Source organism: Peromyscus leucopus, chromosome 2 (assembly GCF_004664715.2).
Source record: "Peromyscus leucopus breed LL Stock chromosome 2, UCI_PerLeu_2.1, whole genome shotgun sequence".
NCBI classification, from domain to species: Eukaryota; Metazoa; Chordata; class Mammalia; order Rodentia; family Cricetidae; genus Peromyscus; species Peromyscus leucopus.
In genome coordinates, this window is record NC_051064.1 from 15,104,518 (window position 1) to 15,128,369 (window position 23,852).

Here is a 23,852-nt window from a genome sequence, read left to right on the forward strand (position 1 = left end):
CCTCCATTAACCCTTTAGTGGCAACTATAAATTTCACAGACTCTGTCATTGTTTTTTGCTTCACAATAAAGAATCTAAGGTCATTAATCATTATTTGTAACCTATAACCAGTATAGGCTACACTAGCTAAAAAATACATAAAATTGAGCTACGTGTGGGGCAGTGAAGGTTTCAGAATATCATTTACTAGATAAATGATTACACTATTATTTCTCTTCTGAGTCTATCTTGAACTCATCTGAAACTCTGCAGATAGAAACAGAACTATTTTGAATACTGATCTCAATATGAAATATACAATCCACAGAATACACAAAAGTTTTGATGAAATAACATTCAATAATCAGGTTGCTATGAATCTTACATTAAAATTCAATTACATAGTAAAAATAGAGTAGTTGTAGCTAGAAAAAATATCTCCAGAGGCAGCAGAAACCCGTGGTGGAAATGAACAGTTCTACATAGAAAATCCAGGAAGTATGCAAACTAGACACAAGGATACTCAGTACATTGAATTTAATCAGCGAGTACACACAGAATATGACATAAAACAGCATTTTACTAGAATAATTGTCATCTGGAAACACATGAAAATAATTTAGAAAATGGGCTAAAGTCATATTCTCTGGCAGTAGACTTCTTGGAAATACAGACAGAATCAGACAGATTTCTGTGTCATCGGGCTCCCTTCCCATGTAACCAAGCCAACTTGAGTCAAGAGTATGGTTTCTATTCAAGCAGTATACATGTCACTGATCAGTAGACTAAATCTCTAGGGAGAATGTTTTATACTAAAGCCATAATTAACTAACTATTGATATTTGGTGCTTCAGATGCAGAAGCACATCCCTCTGCTAGATGGAAACAGCATAGAAGTACTTTGTGTGGTAGTCCCATGATTATCTAAAATAAAAATGCTTGGCTTGTCATGAGTTCTTCTTCCACCCAGTGACAGATGTGCATTTACACATCTGACATTAGAAGTTTTGAGATGAATCCTGGTAGAATTTTTAGGGACATCCAAATGTTCAGCTGCATTTATGAAAGCAAAACCATGTTAGATTCATTTTTTTAATTGATTTTACCGACTGGCCTAAGCATGGACTTTCTCCTTTTCAATTGTCTGGTTACAAAAACTGTACATTACAAACAGTATAGAAACAAGCAGAAAAGAATGTGCCACACATCCTGGATAATTCTCTATATGCAGTAGAATTTACAGATATAAAAGAAAATACAGCCTACTCCTTTATAGCGCACAGTTATGTTTTTAGATACAATGTATCACTAGCAAGTGGTTGTGGCCACCAACTCTAGTTGTCTCCAGCAGAGAGAATAAGAGCAAGATCTGTTCGGTACAGCTTCCCTCCATCCGACAAGGCCATTATGTTCTTCTTGTATGTAGTAATATTATTAACATCCAGTTCCTGTATAGGACATAGACAGGATTGTAATCCAATTAAAGATGGAAATTAGTTAACCACTGGCCAGTGATAAAATGAGAGAAACTGCTTGTTATAGCAACCCATTAAGAAAAGATCTGAATTAAATTCTTTTATAAATGGGAATAATCACCAGGTTGTTTCTAACCCAAGCCTGTTTGTCACAGTTTACTGATTTGTGCTGAACTCAATTTGAATTAAGAGTTAAAGTATGCTCTGCTCCTCTGCAAATTCTTTGAGTAGATTTCCACAACAGATGTGTGGCCATTTCTGGGTAGTTCCCTAAAGCCTGCTTAGGAAATAAGTTGCATGGCAACTGAATTACCTGTTTGTTCTTCTCACACAGATCTTTCAGTAAAGCATCCAGCTCATTTTCATCTATGTATCCGTTGCCATCCTGAGTGAGGAGAAATAAAATAGTACACATTGGAAGTAACTGTAGTCCTCAGAAAATCCCTCTTGGCGAGGGTCCTAACTGGGTGTGTCTTGCCCCTAACACAGCTCTATCACAGTTGCCAAATAGGTGAGTACTTACTTGCACTAGTGAAATAGATTGACATTTTCAAAGGATGAAAATGGAAGCATTGGGCTGGTAAGATGGCTCAGGGGTTAAGACAGGCTGTGGCATGCTTTCCCTCCACAAACAAATAAACAACAAACAAACAAACATGAAAAAGGCAGCAGTTTCTGATTCCAAAACATAGTCCTCAGTTACAGTAACTAAAACAGTATGGTAATTACTTAGAGACTGGTATATAGACTAGTGGAATAGAACGGGGAGCTCAGGAATTGGTCCATAAGCATAGAATCAACTGATGTTTCACTGGGAAGCCGAGTGTAAGGACAAGAATAATCTCTTCAACAAAAGACAAGGGGAAATTGTGTATCCACATGCAAAAGGGGAAAAATTAACTTTCATATGGACAAAAATTAACTCAATGCAAATATTTAAATCATGAAGATACAAAACTCTTAGAGCCAGGTGTAGTGATACACATCTTTAATCTTAGCTCTTGGGAGTCATAAGCAATGGATTTCTATGAGTGCAAGGCCAGTCTGGTTTATATAGTGAATTCCAGGCCATCCAGCATGGGGTCCTGTGTCAAAACCAAAACCCAAATCAGACAATATAAACAGAAACCACTCCTAAATATAAAATAGGTAAAAGCTTTACGACATTGGTCTTAGCATTGAGCTTGTGGGTTATGAGCCCAGAGCACAGCATAAAAGCTGCAAGAACCATTCAGAGTGAAAGGCAACCTGAAGACTGGGAGAAGACAGTTGTAAACTATGTATCAAGTAAGGCACTAATGCCTTATGTAAAGGGAATGTAATATTAAAATATGTAAGGATGAGCTAAAATGTAAATAGATACTTTTTCAAGGAAGATATAAATGTCTAATTAGTTTATGAAAAGGTGATCAATGTTATTGACCATCACAGAAATGCAATGAAAACAAATCATTTTACAAGAATCACTATTACTAGACAAAGGAAGGAAATGTTGGTGAGGAGATGAAAAAATTGGAAACATTCGTACACTGTTGATAGAAGATCAAAATGATACAGCAAGATAGTAATGATGATACACCAAAAGAATTAAAAATAGAACTAATATATGATATAAAATAATCACAATTCTGTTATTTTTCCCCAAAAAACCAGGATGTTGAAGAGATATTAACACTCTATGTTCATGGCAGTGGTTTTGCAAGAGCTAAGATGTAGAAACAACCTAATATCCATTGATAAATAAATAGAAAAAGGATATGTATAAGGAGATTGTAAATGTGCATACAACACAATACTATAATAAAAATGACACTCTGTAACGTATTATAATATAGTGAACCTTGAGAACATGCAAGGGGAGATAAGCCTGTCAGGAGGGTAGTTATGGGAATACACTTATAAAATGTTTCTAAAATAATGAAACTAGAGCAGGTGATGTCAGCGAGGGAGAGTGGAAGTGCACAGTCATTCGTGGGTGTAAATTCTCAGTTGTGTGAGGTAAATCAGTTCTACAGAACTTCTATGCAGCCTTGCTTCAACAGTTAATAAATACTATATTTTATACTTAAGGTCTTAAGAGGATAGATTCCCTGTTAAACTGTTTTTGTAAGATTTTTTTTAAAGAAAAAAAGAAAGAAAATAGTTTTACCTGATCATATAGCTCAAAAGCCTTATTGAACTCTTTCCCACACATTTTGATTCCCTAGGAGACAGAGAAGAGAGATTCAGTTAAGCCGTGATGTGTATTTCAGCTCGCTTTTCTTGACAAATCTCCCACCTTTTGACTTTTTAGGAAAAACATTACTTATTGTAGAGAAAAGCCAAGTACCTGGAATTTAAGAAGGAAATTTTCCTGCACAGGTAGTAACCTTTTGAGAGAAAAACATTATGTTAATAGGCTGAAATTTTAGAAGAGAGCCAGTTTATTCTAACACCATCTGTGCAACCCAGAAACTTACCTGGCCATTTCTGTCAGTTCAAGCTTTCCATCATTATTTGAATCAAACAGTTTCAGCTGAAAGACATTGCCAATGTTTGGGCCGTTGAGTTATGAATTATTGAATGAACGGGACAAACATTCAAACATCAAACATCTTGAGTGCCTGCAGTACAAGCACTCTAACACTGAATTGCACCCTCAGCCTGTTTTACATCTTTAAAGAAAAAAAAAATTCAACAAAAGCAGTAAGTGGATAACATGACTACATTATTTTGAAAATTTCAAATTGTTTAATTTTCCTTCCTTAACAATACTTCCTAACTGGATACTGTACTTACATATCATATACTGAGGTATGCTCACATATAAATACAAAAATAAATAAAATTTAGGAAACATTCACATTTTTAGAAAGCAGTAAATATTGCCATAAAGAAGATAATGCTAATACTAAATATGCCAAATGTATCATATGTATGTATGTATATATGTATATATGTATCTATTTATCTATCTGTCATCTATCTATATCTATTGTCTCTATCTATTGTATCTATCTATCTATCTATCTATCTATCTATCTATATCTGAGAAAAGGGCTATGGTAAAAAAAGTTCATAGAAGTTTAGAGAGATCTTTCAAAGGGAAAAAGAAAGGACATTCTATGGTTTGATATGGTCTAAGAATTCTTTGTGGGAATTAAATCATTTTTTCAGGGTTCTGTATTGACACAGCATTTTACAATCCATTGGCCATAAATTCTAATATTGTTGTAATGTCTACCAAGATACTGGACAACTAGATCACAGAGCTTCTTGCCCATAGGGAAATGTTTCCTCCCCTATATATTTAAATTTTAATTAGTTCTTGATTAATTTGCTTCCTGGATTGGAACTGGTTTATGACATTTAATCAGATCTACTAGGCCAGCCCAGCAGGGGGAAGCTCCCATCTGAGTCGTTTTTGAAAGGCAGCTTCAGATTCCTACCTGGAAAGGCAACCTTACTTTAAATAGAGTCCCTTAAGATTGAGACAACTAGAAAATTGAAATGTGGGTTACTGTCCACTTCCTTAAGAAAGGGCTTAGGTCTTGCCTTCGTGATGCAGCAAGAGTGTCATCCCACCTGTTCGCTGCTGCTGCTGCTGTGAACGGAACTGTACTGAGAAGTGAGAAGACTGAACGCAAACCTCAGTGGAACCGAATAGAACAGAAACTCTAGAAGATTGTTCCTCAGCGTACCTCAAAATCTAATACAGCATAGAAGTAATGTTTTATGACTTATTTACTTAACCCATGGGGTAAGAACTAATAAAAAACTTCACAGTATGTAGAGAAAATATGAACACACACACACACACACACACACACACACATTGCTTGTTATCTTATAACATTAACCCTATAATGAGTTAAGATTCGCAAACTACCTTTCTGAGACAGAGTAACTTTATGAATTTTTGTTTTGTTTAGAACCTCATTAATTTATTTGCATTAGGCACTTTTGAGTAAAGATTTTGTGGCTATATTATTCATATTTCATAACAAATTTTGTTTATACAATTATCAAAACATCAGGCTTAAGGTGTGTCTGGGTCTCATTCATAGAGCTAATTCAATATTCCAAGATAATAAAAATAAAAGGGAAAGAAACTCATTTTAAGCAATTTAATGAATAAAATAGCAGTTTTCATTAAACTCTAGAAAAGTCTTTAGTTTTCTAAACAATGGTTAAAAGCAAGTTCAGAATTTCTCTGAGCGAAGGGTGATGTCACTTATATTCTATATATAACATGTAAAAGCTGTATAACTTAGCAATACAATTACTCTGGCTTTTAAAGAAAAGTCGCTGTGAGAGATAAATGTGATGTAGCTTTATCAGAAATGCTCATCTGTAGTATGTGATGTGCAAGAACACAGACAATGTGTTTAATGAGCTCTTGGCTCAATCTTTTCCAGTTCAGTCTTACCATGAGGTCTGTGTACTCAGCTAGTTTTGTATCATCCACGGTCTTGTTTGCTTTCTCTAGTAGGTCCTTTAGAAAGTTCTGTTGAGAAAAAGAGCATTTAGAAAATTTCATGTCATTGGTAATATGTAGTCTGCAAGGATACACCTGGATGAATGCAAAGAAAACCCCTATGGTAGAACCAGGGGAAGAAAGGACTTTGGAAGTCACGTGGCCTTGTGGCATCCCAATAATGAAATTGCCTTTGCCAGGCACAATACCTGACTCTTTCTGAGACCTGATTTGTCACAGTCAGAGCTGTGCTGTGTTCTTAGGATTGCAGTCAATGGAGGATGTTGATTGTGTAATGTGAAAGGATCTGAATTTAAAACCTGAAAAAATCAGTCCAATGGATGCTTCTCTTCACCTGTATTCATTTGATCTTCCTGTTAGAAGTGTAAGGCCCCCCTTTTGTACCTCTCCAACCTGTGTGAAAAATGTTCAGCAAGCTAGATGGAAATACATCTCCAATTTAAAATGCATTTCCTGCTGCACCCCGGGCCATGTTTTCCTATTTGCAGCCTGTGCTATGCTGTTCTCCAGATGGCCTGGTGGTTAGCAAAAAGGCATCACAGGATCTATAGGATCTTTGTTCAAATGCTTCCACTTACTGCACAGACTACAACAGTTGGTAACATTGAATCCTTGAGGGACATATGAATCACATTAAAACAGGGATTAATGTGGGAAGGGTGAAAACAATGATTATTAACTCAACAGTTGGAACTTGGAAATGAGTTTAATTTTTGTTTTACAGAGATAAAAGTTTTACAAAGCCTTGCCATATAAATGTCAGTGTGAATGCTGAGCGCTGTAATATAGCCTTTCGTTTTCTCCACTGATGTTCATCTGTAACTCTTTCATTTCCTCAGAAAATGAATTAATGCAGCTATGGAAACTGAGCAGATCCCATGCCCAGAAAGTCTTGGAGGGTTGATTTTCTTTAGCGCTTTTGACAGTGCACTGTCTCATTTTTGAAGAGAACTAGCTCTGCTGGGATGACTCGCTTCCCGTTTCTCAAGGAAGGGCCCTTTCTTGGTTTGATACATTTATTTTCACTTTGAACACTCTGCTTCAGACCCAAAGTGAAGCATATATAAAATTCAAAGTTATCTGGTGGGGGTGAGTTTTATTTTTGAGCCTTCTGGAGTTTTTTGTCAGAGATTAATTGGGCTAAAAAGCCTCATCAGACACTGAAATGGTGGTCACAAAAATAGCCCGGGAGAAACCTTGGGACACTAGGATTCAAAGTCATGTCTGAGAGCAAGCGCTGTTTTACTCTATTATGGATCTTAAAATTAGCTTTCTTTCCTTAAAATTAGCTTTCTTGAAAGATCCATTAAAAAAGAATGCCAACTTATCTTCAAAATTCTCCAGGGAGGAGGACTTCTATTTAGAATTTCCTTTCTGAGAATAGAATTTAGAACAAAGAGAGAGACTGCAAGAATATTTTGAGGTCAGTATTGAAGTGAGCTAAGGTTTTCATTATGTACTGTGATGATTTTTAAAAAATCATTCTTTTAGTCTAAAAGAACAAAACCACAACGGCTTCCCTGTCACCTTGCGGAGTTTAGTTGCAGAGCAGTTTCTAAAAGATATTGTTTTCAGGAACTTTATCTCAAAGTGTCGGCATTTTAAAGAGGCTGCAGTTGAGTCTGTTACAGCAATTGCTCAGTGGTACAAATGTACCAGTCCAATCTCTAAAATTCTGTCCTTTTTAAGCCATGTTGAACTAGGATTAGGAAAACAATGCATCATTTCCCCCACAAAGCAGCTGCAGAAGCAGCTCATATTGAGTGAAGTTTGAGGTGCACAGTGGTGTCGGAAAAAAGTTATTGATAGTGGCAGACACTCTAGGGCCAAGCCTAGGTTCTCTTCCTAGGCAGGTGAAAAATACCCCAAGCATTCTGAACTTCTGTCTCCCTATACATTGGGAGTCATAGTAAACTTCCTTGCAAATTTCCTGAAGAATAAATGCTGAGATACCTTTCAAAGGCAGTACTGTGTCTGTGACATAGAAGGCACACTTTCAGGTGCTGAACAAATATTAACTTGCTTCCCTTTTAAATATATAAAAAGTTACTTTGTGAGTATGTGTATGTGACAGTGTGAGGGTGCACAGATGCTATGGCATGCACGTGCAGATCAGAGGACAATTCTCCTTCCACCACGTGGGGTCCAGGGAAGCAAATTCAAGTAGTCAGGCTTGCTTGGGGGTGCATTGACTGTGGAGCTGTCCCGCTAGCCCTTGCACCCATTTAATCCCTCTGCATTCTGAAGTTAGGAGAAATGGGCCTTTCTGACTAAGAAGTCTTCTGATTGGCTGGAGGAAATGAGGTGAACGGTTTGTTCCCACTCCTGAATTGAGTGCAACACCATTCGCTATGCTTTGCATTTCACAGAAGACTGTGCAGAGTCTTAGACTCCAGAGTACATCCGATACCACAGCATCGTTACCCTTGCTTTAAAGATGAAAAACGGTAGGATGACATGGTGATTTGTCCTGAGCTTATATTTGATTCAGATTTCTTTTCCTTGTATCACTCTCCCACATGACTTCATCATCACTTCTGTGAATTGGTGATTTATTTTCAAAATTTCAGTTTTTCACAATCTAGTTATATAATTTATGTTGTTGAGAGGCATATGCTATGTCTAAGGATATGGATGAGTCTAGGATTAAACATTACAGTCCTGTGTCTTATTTCTGTATGGCCTTCAGTAGTTTTCTTAAATTTTTGCAGGCTTTTGTCACTAGGGTAATGCTTATCTCATATAATATATGCAAAGATAAAATAAATATGCATAAGGTACAACACATGTCTCTGTCATTTGTGTTTTTTGAAAGAAAAATATATTTAGGCATTCAATTTATAAAGTAAAATCTCAAACTTCAATGGAGAGTAGCCTATCTAGTTGGCATAGTCAGCTCCATTTGTCTATCTGTCTCTGGGTGTATGGGTGTCTGTCATCCATCTATCTTATGTAACAATTTAGGTACACCACAGAAAATGCTAATTTCTTGCGCTGATGAGCAGAATCTCAAGAAGGCCTTGAAGTCTGTCTTTCGATCTGGTATTTCGTTAAGGATGTGAAGAGTGGGTGCAAATGTGCCACAGCTCAACGTAAGTTTCCTTTGTGGGAGGTTTTTAAAAAAGCTGTGAATCCCTCAGCAGTTCATGATTGTATCTGTAAGGAGAACGCTGGGCATCAGCTTTGATCCACTCACCTTGAGTTCCTCGGTTTCTATGAAGCCGCTGTGGTCAGTATCGTACTTTCTCCAAGTCTGCAAGAAATTCAGAGACAGAAATCCAGATTTAAATCAATCAGTCATAGAACCCATCAGCTCCCTTACTTGCAGCACCTTTCTTCAGGGCAGATGGTTTTTACCTTCATGAATTCCTCGCAGGACTTCAGTTGCTGGCATCGGAAGAGCAGCAGGAAATTCTCTTCTGTGGGTAAGACATGAGCCAGCTGGAAAGATGGAAAAAAAGAGCTGAGGAGCCTGGAAAGAGGCTGGGCCATCACCTGCTGCTTCAGTTTTGCCTCAACATGCTCTGTGAGCAGCGATATTGACTGAGAGAGCAGTAACAGATAAACATCAGCTGACTAATAGGGTAGGAGAGGACAGACAGAGCTCACTTTCCCTTTCTGGTACTTTGTTTCTGCAAAATACCAAGACGCGTTCCAGTACCTATGCCCTGAGGACCTGGCTGCCCAGCCAAAGAGACGGCTGTAGGGGACCACTTTTCATCTGCTGCACATACATGCACATGCATGCTGCATAAGCTATATGCCATCGATCAGGTCTCGGTTCTTTCAGTGTGCACAGGATGGCACACACCATGGCTCTAAATTTCATGTGAAATGAGAATTTGTGAGGAACATGCATAGAGGTGAAAGGAAGGAAGGAAAAACTATGCATGTCTAATTCCAGAGAGCAACACAATGGAGATGGACCAAAGGCAACTAACTGCAAAACAATCGCAAGAGGTAGAGAGACACGTCACCATAAACAGGGGGAACGAGACAGTAACAGGGACACCCTTAAATTGTGATCACTGCTCAGAGATGCGCTGCTTCACTGCCTGCCTGTGACATTTCCCCTTAGATCTCATTCCCCTCCCTCTCTCCCCACTTCTCCCCGTCCCTCCCTCTCCCCCCTGTTTTGAGGGATAAAGAGCCACCGATCCCTTTTAAGACTAGTATCATCTATTGCATGTGGAGAAGGAGGGAGCGGGATTGATGGCTCCTCTGCTGATGTGACTTCTATTTCTGGCTCTGCTGCTAATGAGCTGTGGTCCCCGGCAACTTCTCCAACTGCACTGGTCCTTAGCACCTTCATCACTAGAAGGAGGTGAAGGAGAAATGAATATCCCTGGCTCAAGATGTGTGCTGTTGGAATTACCGACTCTTCACTGCTAAAGAATGAATCTTCATCTGCAACTAATTTCCAGCAGTGGTTGAATTTTCTAAAGTACAGGCACGTATCCTTGGTACGTACACTTTAAACCTGTCTAGATCAGATCTACTTAAATTTCCCTTACATATATAGCCTCATTTTATGTGACCCCAGGCATATATAATATAGTTAGACAAACAAACATTTACTGATAATAAACCATAACAATTTAGTTTAAAATAATTCTTTTATATAATTTTACCATTTATTAAAGATGAACTCAAATTGTTTGTTTTTATATAAAGATTCAATCTTGGCTGGATGTTTAATACTGTAGGGAACAGAAAATCTCCAATATTTTAGAATTGATCTGTGACAATTCCATGAAGTACAGTATAATTGTCACTGCTGTGAACAGTGGCTCACGTAAATATGTAACAAAATGGCACCACCATGTTTTCACGCCATTACAGAAATTGTTAAAAATTCTATCTTGATCCCAAACTAGAATTAATTTAACAATTTTTTTTGTGAAATTCAATTTGACAACTCTAACAGAAAATTTAAAAATCAAGTATTGTAACATAACAAAGAATAATTTGCTGCATGCTGAGGAATGACAGGAGGAAAACATTAGAGGTCTCTGTTTTCTACAATTAAACGAGTACGCTTCTCTAAGATCAGAACACATCATATGTACAGAAAAAGTCTGCGATCGGCAGCATACACCAGTCCTAGCTGGGGGTTTCTGGCAGTGTTTGCTGGTGTTGCATAGTGTGATGCATGTGCAGTGCCAGATGAACATGCTTGCTGAGCACCAAGGGTGCAGTGAAGGTGAGTGCTGCCAGGAACACCTGGGATTCACTACACTTTTAATTTGAATTAATTTTTGTTTCATGTGTGCTCAGAAACCTTTTACTGTTACCACGTGGTTTGTGACCCCATATAGGTCACTATCCTCAGTTTAAGAAGCTGGGATTGAACATTAAGGTCAGAAGATGTCCTAAATGTTAAACTAAATCATGGGAAAGATTATCATGCCTACTTAAAAATTTCCCACCTTTCAGACCCATCAAAGTTTGAAGTTTAATGTAAACCATCATTTCACCCTATGTGCAAGCAACCTCATCTTCCATATAGCTGTGTAATATGTCCTTTAAAGTATCTTGCTTTTAGATCTTTGAAAAAAAACCCTCAAGTTACAACAATTCTGTTCATAGTCTTTATGTATGGGGTTAGTGAAAGGTGAAAGACAAGTGAAAGACAAAATAAATAAATCTTGCTAGAATATTTAATATGATCCAGTCAGATCTTTGTTGTTGTTGTTTTTTGGAGACAGGGATTCTCTGTGTAGTTTTGGTGCCTGTCATGGATCTCACTCTGTAGACCAGGCTGGCCTCGAACTCATAGAGATCCACCTGGCTCTGCCTCCCAAGTGCTGGGATTAAAGGCATGCACCACCACTGCCCGGCCTCCAGTCAGATCTTAACTGGAAGCGAACATCTTAACTAGAAGCAAATGCCACTAGTGTGGGTAGGTGATAATGCATTTAAAGGTGAAAATAGGGTTTTAGGATTTGCCAGTAATTTTGGAAATTAAATCAGGTTTTGGTCCATAAATACACTTATATCACTGTAGTGTGAGATCTCTCTTTCTCTCTCTCTCTGTATATATATATATATATATATATATATATATATATATATATATGTATTTCAGGTATCTTAGTACTACATCAAAGTCTTGTCTGTATAGTTGATTTCTTTACCCATAAAATTCTGCCCCTCAAAAATAATACAGTTCAATAATAATTCAAAGCACAAACTTGAATTGAGGATGCTGAGATTACGCTATCTGCTCTGGTGACTTGCAGACTCTGAAACTCAGTTAAATGTGATGACTGTTAATAAATTAAGTTTGCACCATGCCTCTTGACTACAGTAGTAGGATGAATTGGCTGCCCCTTCCCTCTTGGAATGCAAATGAAGCATTTGTTAGTAATTGCTACCAGCAGCTTTGCAATGCCACGCTTCTTTCTACTCATTGAAATCTAGAACTCATCTTCCCTGTGACCTTTTCTTTTCTTTGCATCTGTATGTGGGCCTCTAGTAGAAAGTTTCTGTAAATGACTTTCTTTATTAAAGAATCATAAGTGAGGCCCAGAGAGCAGGTCTCCACTGAAGCTAAGGGGGAAGAGAAGAAGTGAGAGGGAGAACTGGGCATAGAGAGGGTCTTCAAAGGGAGGAGAAACAGCCATTCTCCTAAAGCCCAGTGTAGAGTACTGGAGGCATTCTGGAGAACGCTTCTAAGAGGGAGGAAAGATTTATTCACGAGAGGGACAGGGACAAAGAAGTAACAAAATAGAAATCCTAGGTCTTAAAGGTCTCATCAGTGATGAGACAAGTTGACCAATAGAATTTGATGGTAATGGTACATGTTAGAAGGTTTTGTGTGATTCCAGAAGTCTGTTCATGTTATGTTATGATTAACACAAGCATCTGTTTAGGACTGGAATAGCCAATCTCAACTTTTTCTTTGCCTCTTGGTAAGCAACCTTTAATGCTTGGAGTGGATCTCTTTCAGTCCATTTCAGGAGCTCAGAGAGTTTCTCGTCTGCATCATATGCCCACTCAGAATCAATGGAGCCCTGTATGCCAGGTGCCTAGAACACATGCTTGTGATTTCTTTTAAAAATAGAAATATTTCATTGACTTGGTCTAGAGTCAACAACTTTACTTACATCATTTTCTATATTACTTGAATTTTATAAAATATCTGTTGCTTTAAACTAAGAAATAATGATTTCTCTTAAAAAGTATACTTCTGAAAATCCATCAACTATTTAAAAATAAAAAGGGAAAAGAATGCACTAGAAAGTAATGATTAGACGTAAGATTAGGGAAATTTATCCATCTTTTGTAAAGTTTATGTAACTCACATAAAGAACAGAGATTTCTATAATGTCAAATATAAAGAGAGTTATAATCTCCTCCTCTCCTCCTTTTGTTTTTTTTCCAAGACAGAGTTTCCCAGAGTAGCCCAGGCTGTCCTGGAATTTACTCTGTAGACCAGGCTGACCTCAACTCAGAGATTTGCTTGTCTCTGTCTCCTAGGTTTTGGAATTAAAGGTGTGCACCACCATACTCACTGTTCTTTATGGATAGTATAGATGTGTATTTCCTTGTGCATGCTGTTTTGATCTTAATCATAAAAATATTGATTGTATCTATATACAAAATGTTCTTTTAAATCTCATTAAACTATTAATATTGTACTCATTATAATACTAGCTTATTTAAAGAACAAATGAATTTTACTGACATAAAATATCACTGTAAGACAAAAACAGCCATTTAAAAAGCAATGCATGTGTATGGATGATACGTGCCTGGGGTGAATAAAAAGACTTCCTTCTCAAGGTGAATTCTACAATGTGGTGGTCCTGTGCTGTCTGTTGGTCTTCTTGTCAATGTATAGGAGTCATTATTCAAGGTCATTATTTAAATCATTATTCACATGGATGTGGAGATTCTCCATCTGTAGCAGTTAGGACAAGGTCTAGGATGTGCCAAAGGTCTTTCACAGAAGATGCTAGGTAGGACTGTGTTATTCTTAGATTTGCTAAGTCACTGATGTCCACACAAGTTCCCAGTTCTGGTTTCAAGAGTGTTGGTGATTTGTTAGTCAATGGATCATCTGCTTTCCCTTTCTTCAACTCCCCAATCTTTAATGTCAATTGCAGAAAAAAGTAGAGTGAATCAAGGGGGTGAATGGAAGGCAAGACAGACAGCTGTGGGTACAGACAGAATCCTTTAGGTCTTGTGGAATTGATTGCTTGGCACTGAAAGTGGGGAAGCAAACTTCTTTCTGCTTGCCTGTGTCCTTGAGGACAGCATTTACATTTTCTCTACTGTTTCTTTGCCTAGCAACTGCATCAATAAATATTTTACTGGTGCAGTGAATGATGGTAACTGTTTGTCTAGAGTCAGCTGTAAACACATGGAAGTAAAGTTCCCTTGGACATAATTCAGCTTATTATTGGGCTGTGAATAGGGACTAGGTGGATAATGGGAGATGCTACCCAGAGCTGTTTCTGGTTCCAGGAGTTTTGCTGTGCACTCAGCTGCCCCTTTGAGGAATTGTATGGGCTGATGATACCTGCACCTCCAAGGTATCTCATGGTTAATCCACACTGGAGTATAAAAGTCCTACCCTCTTAGTCAAAATCTGGGAAATCTCTGAAGGGCACTCCCACTTCAGAGCTCATTCCAGAGAAAGTCTCCGTTAAAGCTTTGTGGAGGCCCAGCATCCTTCAGGGCTCAGGCCTGTGTCTTTACTCTCCTTCTGCAGGATATGATGCCCAAGTGCTTCCTAACAAAATTCAGGTCTGTTTCCAGGGAACTCAATCCTAAAGGATTTTCATTTGCACTCTTTGTCATTTACTTTCCTTCCCTAGAACAATGTGGAAGCCCAGTCTTATGCTTTAGAAAGGGTTAAGATCTTACCCATGCCTTATCTGGCCATTGAATTATAGGCCACTATGTCAATTGCTGGTAATTCACAGTTACTCCTAGTAAGACTCTTAAAGGAAGACAGATAATTTCAATTTTTTTTCCCTTAACAATTTCTAAGCAAAGGATAATTACAAAAATAAAACAAAATGATACATGTTAGAGGAGTACCCATGGAGTGTGACTTGATGAGATACATTTACCTAAAACAGATACATCAACATGCACAAGAGCAGAAGAGTACCCATGGAGTGTGACTTGATGAGATACATTTACCTAAAACAGATACGTCAACATGCACAAGAGCAGAAGTCATCAAATTTAAAGGCAACTATGTGACATGCCACACTTCCTAAGCACATTAGACAAGGATTTGTTTTCACATTTGAAAACCGAAGGAGCGTTTTTTTTCCCTGCCAATGAGAAGTGAATCTAGGAAATGTGGAAGGTAAATAGCCATGAGCTTAAAAATATTTGAGTTTAATAACTTGAATTTAATAAATTATGTAAGAAGGAGAAAGAAGTTTTTGGCATTTAGAACAATAGAGTAGGGTTTTCAGTAACTCATTTCTGTATTTAGTAATAATGCCAAATATTCATACTAGGTTTTTACAGTGGTCTGTTTGATGTGGATTATCTCATTTGACACTAATGCTCATAACAGGCATAAGAAGTTGTTAGAACATGGTCATGTTTGCTCATAGTCCAGGAGACAGATGTTCTGAGACTATTTTTTTTATATAACTTGTAGTTTGAGACAGACAGTGTTGAAGTCAGATGGTCTATTATTGATTTGGAGACATTCATCCCTTGCCACCAGCACCCTTTACTCAAAACAGTGTTTCTAATATCCCATCTTAAAAAGTCTATCCAGAACAAAATTTCAATCCCTATTTTACCATTAATCAGTTTCCCCAATTCTCAAATAAATAAGTACTCTGCCAAAAAAAAATTAACTTTTCCCCAGGCTAAGTGTACACACCTAAATTCCACTGTGGAAGAGAGGAGGAGATAGCTAGAGAACTTTTTGCTTCGCCTCAATGGCTGGTACAGTTTTTAGGTTAAAATAGCTTTTAGATCTATTTTTTTCTGTGCATGCACTGACCTGGACAGATAGAACACTAAGTCTAGAGAGGTTGATAGGCTCCCACACATTGCCCAAGGGAGCAGAGGGAAAGCTTAAAGATTTGACATCTAGAAAAGTAGGCATCTGTGTACTTCATGTGAGACCTAGTGAAGGGAATTCCATGACCTGCTAAATCATCTAGTCTTCCCCTTAATTATTTTAGTGGACCTTCTTTACAACAGAACCCTACTAGTCTGAATAAATTTAGAACATTTCTGACTGCCATGGTATTTGCTAAATTGTCTCAGATTTTCAATGCTCCTCTTTTGAATTTATATAAACAACCTTGTTATTACTGAACTATCTTTATGTGAAAGTTAAAATCTATTAAAGTCATTAAATTACCAAATTCAGAATATTAGACATAGCAACATTTATTTCCTTTGAATATGTTTAGGTAAAAATACATGTTATACAAAGTGTCAGTTTACTGTATCAGGTCAGAACATTGATAATTAAGTACCGAATTTTCCTTTCTTTTAATTCAATTGGGTGGTCCCCCAGGGAAGCAGATTACTAGATGCATATTAGTTTCCTTTGATTAGACTTCAATGAGTCCTGGGGTCTAACTATTAAGTGAACATAACACACGAGCCAATTCAACCGCTTTCTTCTTTGAACACTAAGGCATAGTGTACTTGCTAAGATGAAGGAGACTATAATGCATTTGGAAAACGTGGGGTTTGTGTTCTTTTATGGTTAGCTAGGCTTTTTGTATTGGAGTGCCATATTATATGCAGGATTTCTAAGCAAGTAATATCACCCATCAAATTGGACACGGGATGAACTGCATTTAGCACAACTTTCTGGTGATACTAGAGAGCGAACTGTGAGTTCACACATTCCCCACTGTCTCCCTGTTTTCTGTAACGTTTTACTTCTCCTTCCCAGGCATGCATCAAGACTCATCTTTTCTCGGCTCTTACTTAGCTACCCTGGACATGCGTTATGAACTGCAGCCGTCTCCCTCCTGTTCTTCAATTTTTAAATTCTCTTCCCTTTAGCGAATCTCTTTCAACTGCCTCCTCCAAAATCTGTATTAGTAACTGTTATGGGGGCTCATAGCTATACAGTGCACAGTGCCGCTAAGCTATGCTGCTTGGTAGGTTTGCTGTTCTCTCTCTCTCTCTCTCTCTCTCTCTCTCTCTCTCTCTCTCTCTTTATCCATCTCCTTTTACTCCCATTTTTTCTTTATGAATACACAACCCCTTCCTTCCTAATAGTTCTCAGCTCAAACTTGCAGAGATTTGTGTTTCACCGTATCTTAAGACAATGCATCTGCTGAGGGCCAGCTTCTTGTTGACATTAAAGTTGAAATGTTGTCTAAAATGTTAAGTTAACTCTATCACACATGGTATAACCTGGATCCATCCATTCTACATATATAAAAATGTAACATTTTGTGAATAAGTTCAATGCTTTTACTACATAACCCTGTAACACCAAAACTTATAATAAGTAACTGAGTCCACTGGAGGGCTTCAAGGTGAAATTGCTAAATACAAGATGGTAATCTTCTTTCAACTAGAATTATAAAGTGTTCCAAACATAGAAATAGCCAGTTTAGAAAAATAACTGATATTAGACTTTCAAACTAGTTTTGAGTAATTATTTATCATTATTCACTTACATTTATAAACATAATCTTATTATTCTTGTCTGATTAGTCGGTCTCTATAGCACCTGTAAGTTCAATGACTATTATCTATTTATACAGTAATGAGTTGCACACAGGCAGAAGGGGAAAGTGTATGCTCCAGGGAGAAACTTCAATTACACAGATAATAATAGTACGTCCTTCCTTCACTCTATTTGTAGTAGGTGTTTAAAAATACGTGTGTTTCAAACTGGCACCACAAGTGTCCTAATAAGACCAATTATTTGAAAACCGGGTTAATTTTCTGAATCAAAATTGAATTATAACAATTTTTTGAAGGCCAAGGCACCTCCCAACTGAAAAGACTAAGAATGTTTTATGAACATAATTATGATTGTGATATTTCATATTTCAAAACATGATCTTACTTATTTTTCTAGATAAAACTTTCTACTAAGTTTTTTAATAGGTGGCAGAGTTAAACACAGCTGAGATATCACCAGTAGGAGTAAAGGAAGCAGCAACTATTTTGAAAATTGAGAATACAGATGGGTAAATAATTAATTTCCTTTCCTTGATTTATAGGCATAATAAGATGTCTTTAAGAGCAAAAGTCATTGTCAAAAGGCAAGATTTGACATTCACTATTTTAACTTCTAGAGATTCAAATGTGTACCTAGACTTTGAAGTGTTCATTCACTGTAGGAAAGTTATTGTGCCTTTTGATAGGGCCATCTGCCAATCTGAAATAGAATTTCAGAAACCAGAAAGCAGCCTTTTGCCATGGCATTTTTACAGCGCTGAAAACATTTGATTTTAAAATATTACAGAAAAGTTTACATGGTTAAATGTTAACAAATTAATTGGGCACTCAGCTGCTATGTTGAGGAGAGTGTGGGGTGGGCAATGAGAGTGTGGGATGGGCAATGCAGAGCCCAGGAGAGTGTGGGGTGGGCAATGCATAGCCCAGGAGAGTGTGGGGTGGGCAATGCAGAGTACAGGAGTGTGGGGTGGGCAATGCAGAGTACAGGAGTGTGGGGTGGGCAATGCAATGCAGAGTATGTTCACCAAGAAGATGGGATTTTCTTGTTCCAATAGTGTCAGTGACAGGAGTGTGAGAGAGACTTAGTGTTTCACTTCTCAGTTTGCTTTATAATGCTTTTAATTTAGGATTGGGACTACATTAAAGTCAACAGTCTCTTCTCAAGTTTCTGCCATTTGAATCTGATGTGTTGAGAGAGAAGATGCTATATTGACATTGAATGGCCTCTATGCATGAGTTATGCTTGACTTAAGATGACCCGATAAATTTCAAAGTTGATGTTCATTCACTAAATCAGACAAATGCATAGGTTTCTTACCTCTACAATTCCTATTTTTCCATCATCTCTCTGCCCATACTGATCCACAAAGGTTTTCATCTCAGGTGATAACTCCTAAAATTATAAAAAAAAATTAGGTAAGATGTTTATAAGGAAAGTTCTTGTAATGATGTTAATAAATTACTGCAAAGAAAAATGAATATTGAAATAGAATAGCTGTTAATATACTTTTAAAATGTTTGCTTTGTGGAAGGTTTTCTTTATTTTGCTGTACAGTCTTGTCTTATAACATCTCCTTATTTTAATATGATATCTTGTCTATTGGAGGTAGAGCAGTTATTTTGGCCTGGACAAGTAAAATATGTATATGTAGAAGAGTAGCCCAATTTGTAGGCAATGCATCTTTCTGGCTTGAAATAGGTGTATATTCATCACATAAAATTAGAAAATTCATCGTTGCGAGAAAAGTGTGAGAGGAGAAAATGGCTTGGCAAATTTGTGTTTCACTAGGAACTGACAATTCCGAAGACCATGTTTTAGGGCATGGATTAAACGTGTCTGATCGGCCGGGCGGTGGTGGCGCACGCCTTTAATCCCAGCACTCGGGAGGCAGAGCCAGGCGGATCTCTGTGAGTTCGAGGCCAGCCTGGTCTCCAAAGCGAGTTCCAGGAAAGGCGCAAAGCTACACAGAGAAACCCTGTCTCGAAAAACCAAAAAAAAAAAAAAAAAAAAAAAAAAAAAAAAAAAAAAAAAAAAAAAAAAAAAAAAAAAAAAAACGTGTCTGATCTTTGCCTCTCCCAGGACCATAGGAAACAATTTTCCAAGCTGCCCTTGTTTCCACTTTCCTCAAGGTATTCCTTTCCCACATATTTTGTATAATAAACAGTACTTTGGAATGATAAATGCTATCTTCTTATTTGACTTTCCACACTTCCAATGTGGTTATTCCTTTCTATAATCTCTTTACATATCGACATATTAGAAAGTTATAAACTGTAAGCTATCTTAGTTTTTAACACTTGGGTCTCAAGCAAAGCCCAGTTAAAATGTCTCTGTTACATGAACTGGTCTATTTAAAATAGGTCAATTCTTACTAATAACCTATTCTATCTCCTTGGGAAAGCAAATTAAGGCTTCAATTTTCACCATACTGAACAAGATGGCAGTGCCAACCACACAAGTTTACTGTAGATAGCTGGCCTAATATAACCTAAGGGCCACATTGGAGCTCTAAAGCATTAATACAGCATTTATCCTTTAGAAATAATTGTAAATATATAGTAGAACTAAAGTAGCAAGAAACAATAAATTAATTTAATTACATGTGGTCCTAAAAGAACCCTTCTACTATAGATAATTTTCAATTTGCATTTATTAATTTTTGTTACAGAAATAACTATAAGAAAATGAAAGTGTCTAGCTCAATAGTGTCAAGCATGGGAATATCAGCCCCAGACTTTTTCACATCTTTAAGTGAACAAAAACAAAGTCATCATTGTTAAATGTTAAAATTATACGATCCTACTAGTTCAAGAAGCAGACGATATTTAGCTTGGGAAGTTTCTGGGTAGCAACTGGGTTGCAATATATGTTTTAAATAATGAGGAGCATGTATAATCAGCACCATCAACTGAAGACTTATAAAGATAAAGTTAAATGTAATGATGAGACATTGTTAAGTGCAGAAGGATAGTGATTTCAGAAATGGTATACTGGGCTATCATATTCACTTGGTGGAAATGTGAAATTTCACATTATTATGATGAGCCAAATAAATGTTTCTCTCTGTCCTTCGTGTCAGGAAATGAGAAGAAGTCTGGTTTATCAGGTCAGTATGTGTTTTTTAAAGAAAAGAAATAGGTAAAAGTAGGTTTACAGCAGTAGATAACTAGAATAAATGAAATGTGGCCAATATGTATGAATTCTTAATCCAGATCTTAATTCAGATTTTTAGTTATCCAACCAAAGCCTATTACATAATCTATAAAAATATTCACATATCAAGGTGTTAGCCAACTTGATATGTCTGTATGCTTGTGTGAAAGATGAGTCTTATAAAATTATAATTTAATTATAGCCTCTTATAGACCAAAGTTAGGTTCCAGTCAGCAGAAGAAAAATAAGCTTTAAACTCTATAACTCCCACCTGAACTCTGTTTTGTTTTTTGATTTTTATCTTTTTAATTATATATATATATATATATATATATATATTTACAAAAAGCAAAAATGTTAAAATGAGGAGGAAAAATTCCATAAAAACACAGAGCTCATGAATATTTGTATTTAGAGGGTGGAAGTAAATCTCAATATTAAAGTTACTTCTGGAAAATTAAAATATTTTCATTTAGCTGTTAGAAGCACCATTCAAGGTTGTAATTATAGTTTGTATGAAAAAAGACTTTTCATATATATTTAATATATTTTAAGTGAGAAAGAAAATTACTTTAGTATTATCAGCTGAAGACCGATTGAACCATAGTGATAGTATTACATGATAATACTATGTAATGTATGATAATGCACAAGGCAGAAATAGGGCAAAGTGCATAGAAGACATTTTTATTTGATCTCTTTCTATTAGATTACACTGTATTAAATCTAAACATAAGAATCCCCAGAGTATGATCTGGTTTAAAGTCAGTCTGGCATGATTTTAGCAACTTCATAATCTGCTTATAATACATGAGAGTACATTTACAGCCCTGTGGGATTCCTTCTAATATGTTGTATAGGGATACTTACTAGACAGAACAACAACAAAAGCAACAACAAAAAATAGTCCTATTAGTACATCACTCCCCCCCAACACTAGAAATGGTGGCATGCTATGCAGTATCTAGGGATGATACGGATAACATCTTTAATGTAAAAATTTTTTGTAGTCGTAGTCTAAAAGACTAAAGACCATTAACATTTAATTACTCCAAATCCAACATTGCTTTCTGAAAGCAGTCTTACATAAATGCCAACAGACTTGTAAAATTCTCAACCTGTTCTCCTTTATACAAACATCTCATATGCTGACTGGATACATTTTATTTTTATGTTGACATCATCCTTTTCCAACAAATAAATGTGGCCCAAAGGAATTAATTTATAACCAATAATTATCATTTGTTTAACCAATGGCTTAAGTCAAAACCATAGCTTACTTTTAAATCACTATTAATAGTTTCTCATCAGAATTTTTTCTTTCTATAATACCTTAAATTCTTTAAAATGCTTTGTTTTATTGCTTTCCTAATTTTGGGAGTTCTCTCCAACAAAAAATGAAAAACGCTTCTTGCTAATTTTTTACTCCCACTTACGTTACAAGTTGGTTATCTTTTTTCAGGGATAAGGGTGAAAGCAAGCTGTTTTCTCCCCCCCCCCCCCCCCCCCAGCTACACCGACATCGCAGCAGTAATTGGCGTTAGAATCTGCAGATCTGCTCTTGGCCACCAAGGGGCAGAAATGTATTTCTACCCCTAACTTATCGTCTAGAAAAGAGAAGTTAGAAATCACCCAAGCAACTCAGGGGTACAGAAGGGGATCTGATAAAGGGTTTTGCACATCGATGTTTCCTTCTAAGACCTATTAAGGAAAGGATCAGTATAGAATATATATGTCCGATTTAAGACAATAGACTTCTCTCCCCCGCCAACCCCCACCCCTCGGGCGCGCGGACACACACACACACACACACACACACACACACACACACACACACACTTTTTCTCCTGACGCAATTTGGAAAGATGTTCTCTATCGCCTTTTTTAGTAAGTCTTTACTTTCGCCCATGAAACCTCTTTCATGAAACACAAGAATAGGTATGTTTTTTGGGTTGAAAGGTCCTTCACAAACCCAAGCCTACCAATCCAGCCTTCTTTCGCGCCTGCAGGAGCTCCTGGATCAAGTTCTGCAGCTCCTTTCCTTCCAGGTAACCACTTCCTGCAAAGACAAGGAGGCACCCAGGCGTCAGATGTCTCTTTCTAAGTTTCTTCTAGGTTCTTCCCGGGACAGCTGCCCTGGGAGGCGATGTAGCCTGAGCCCTGATTAATCAGCAATGGGTACAGCCGTGCAGTGCTCCCCTTCCGAGGTGTCAAACTTCAACCGCACTGAGGGCCAAGGAGGAGAGTGGGGGTACTGGGGACGGTCTTTGAAACTTTTGGGGGACAGAGTTTCCCCATTTTTGTGCTCTGTCCTACCGTTGCTGTTCCTAGAAAGGTGAACGCTTACAGCGTGGGGGTGCCATACATGCAATGTAAACTTCCAGGGTGATGGGTCGTCAGCCAGGCAGGGAGGCAAGATTAGGCAGGGTGATGGAAGGAGAAAAGGATGGTTGAGAGGAAGAGGACCAGAGGAGGGAAAGATCAGGGAAGGAATGCGAATGGGTCTTGAAAGGGTTAAAAAGAAAATAATCACCGTCAGCGTCGAAATGAAGCCAGATCTCGAAAAACTGCGAGGCTGTGATCAGGGATGACTGCAGGTGGGATTCTGCCATGGTGTAGCTGCGAGTCTCAGGGCGCTGAGCGCGAACCTCGGGGCGAGAGGGCAGCACAGGCTGATCTGGGCGCGGCGCGGCGGGCGCTGTCCGCGGTGCTGCTCCGTTCGGGCGTCCTCCGGAGTTCTCTGCACCCCGCACCCAGTTCTCAGTATTTATCCCGCCGGCCCCAGGCCGGGCCACGCCTCCTCCTGCCTCCCTTTCCTAGCTCCCGCCTCTTGCTCTCACCAACCTTCTTCCCCTCCCCTCCAGATTTCTCTCTTCCGTGGAAATAGGTGGAGCTGGAGTTTTGGAGTCTAGGAAGCAGCAGGTGGTGGGGATCCCTGGCTTAGACTCGTTTCTCCTCACAGTTCCCTGGTCCAGGGAGACTCTTACCCTCACTTACCTGGAAATGATTTGATTCTCAGATGGAAGGGAAAGCTGATGGAGGGTAAACCATGTTGGTGGTGATTATGTCTGCTTATTATTTATCCAGGCACTCCAGTGTTTGTTTGAACAACAGCAGATTG

At 37.8% G+C, this 23,852-nt stretch overlaps 1 protein-coding gene across 1 annotated transcript; it reads right to left on the minus strand.

Moving 5' to 3' along the window:
• Nucleotides 1-163: 163 nt before the first annotated feature.
• On the minus strand, nt 164-23,486 carry Calb1 (calbindin 1). The gene is made up of 11 exons (XM_028871622.2): nt 23,265-23,486; nt 22,714-22,790; nt 18,896-18,970; nt 9,289-9,372; nt 9,128-9,184; nt 5,863-5,940; nt 3,914-3,969; nt 3,784-3,823; nt 3,604-3,657; nt 1,768-1,839; nt 164-1,427 (listed from the first exon to the last, which is right to left on the minus strand). Exons 1-11 carry the CDS (start codon nt 23,341-23,343, stop codon nt 1,314-1,316), a joined length of 786 nt encoding a protein of 261 aa, XP_028727455.1. The 5' UTR covers nt 23,344-23,486; the 3' UTR covers nt 164-1,313.
• Nucleotides 23,487-23,852: the final 366 nt, after the last annotated feature.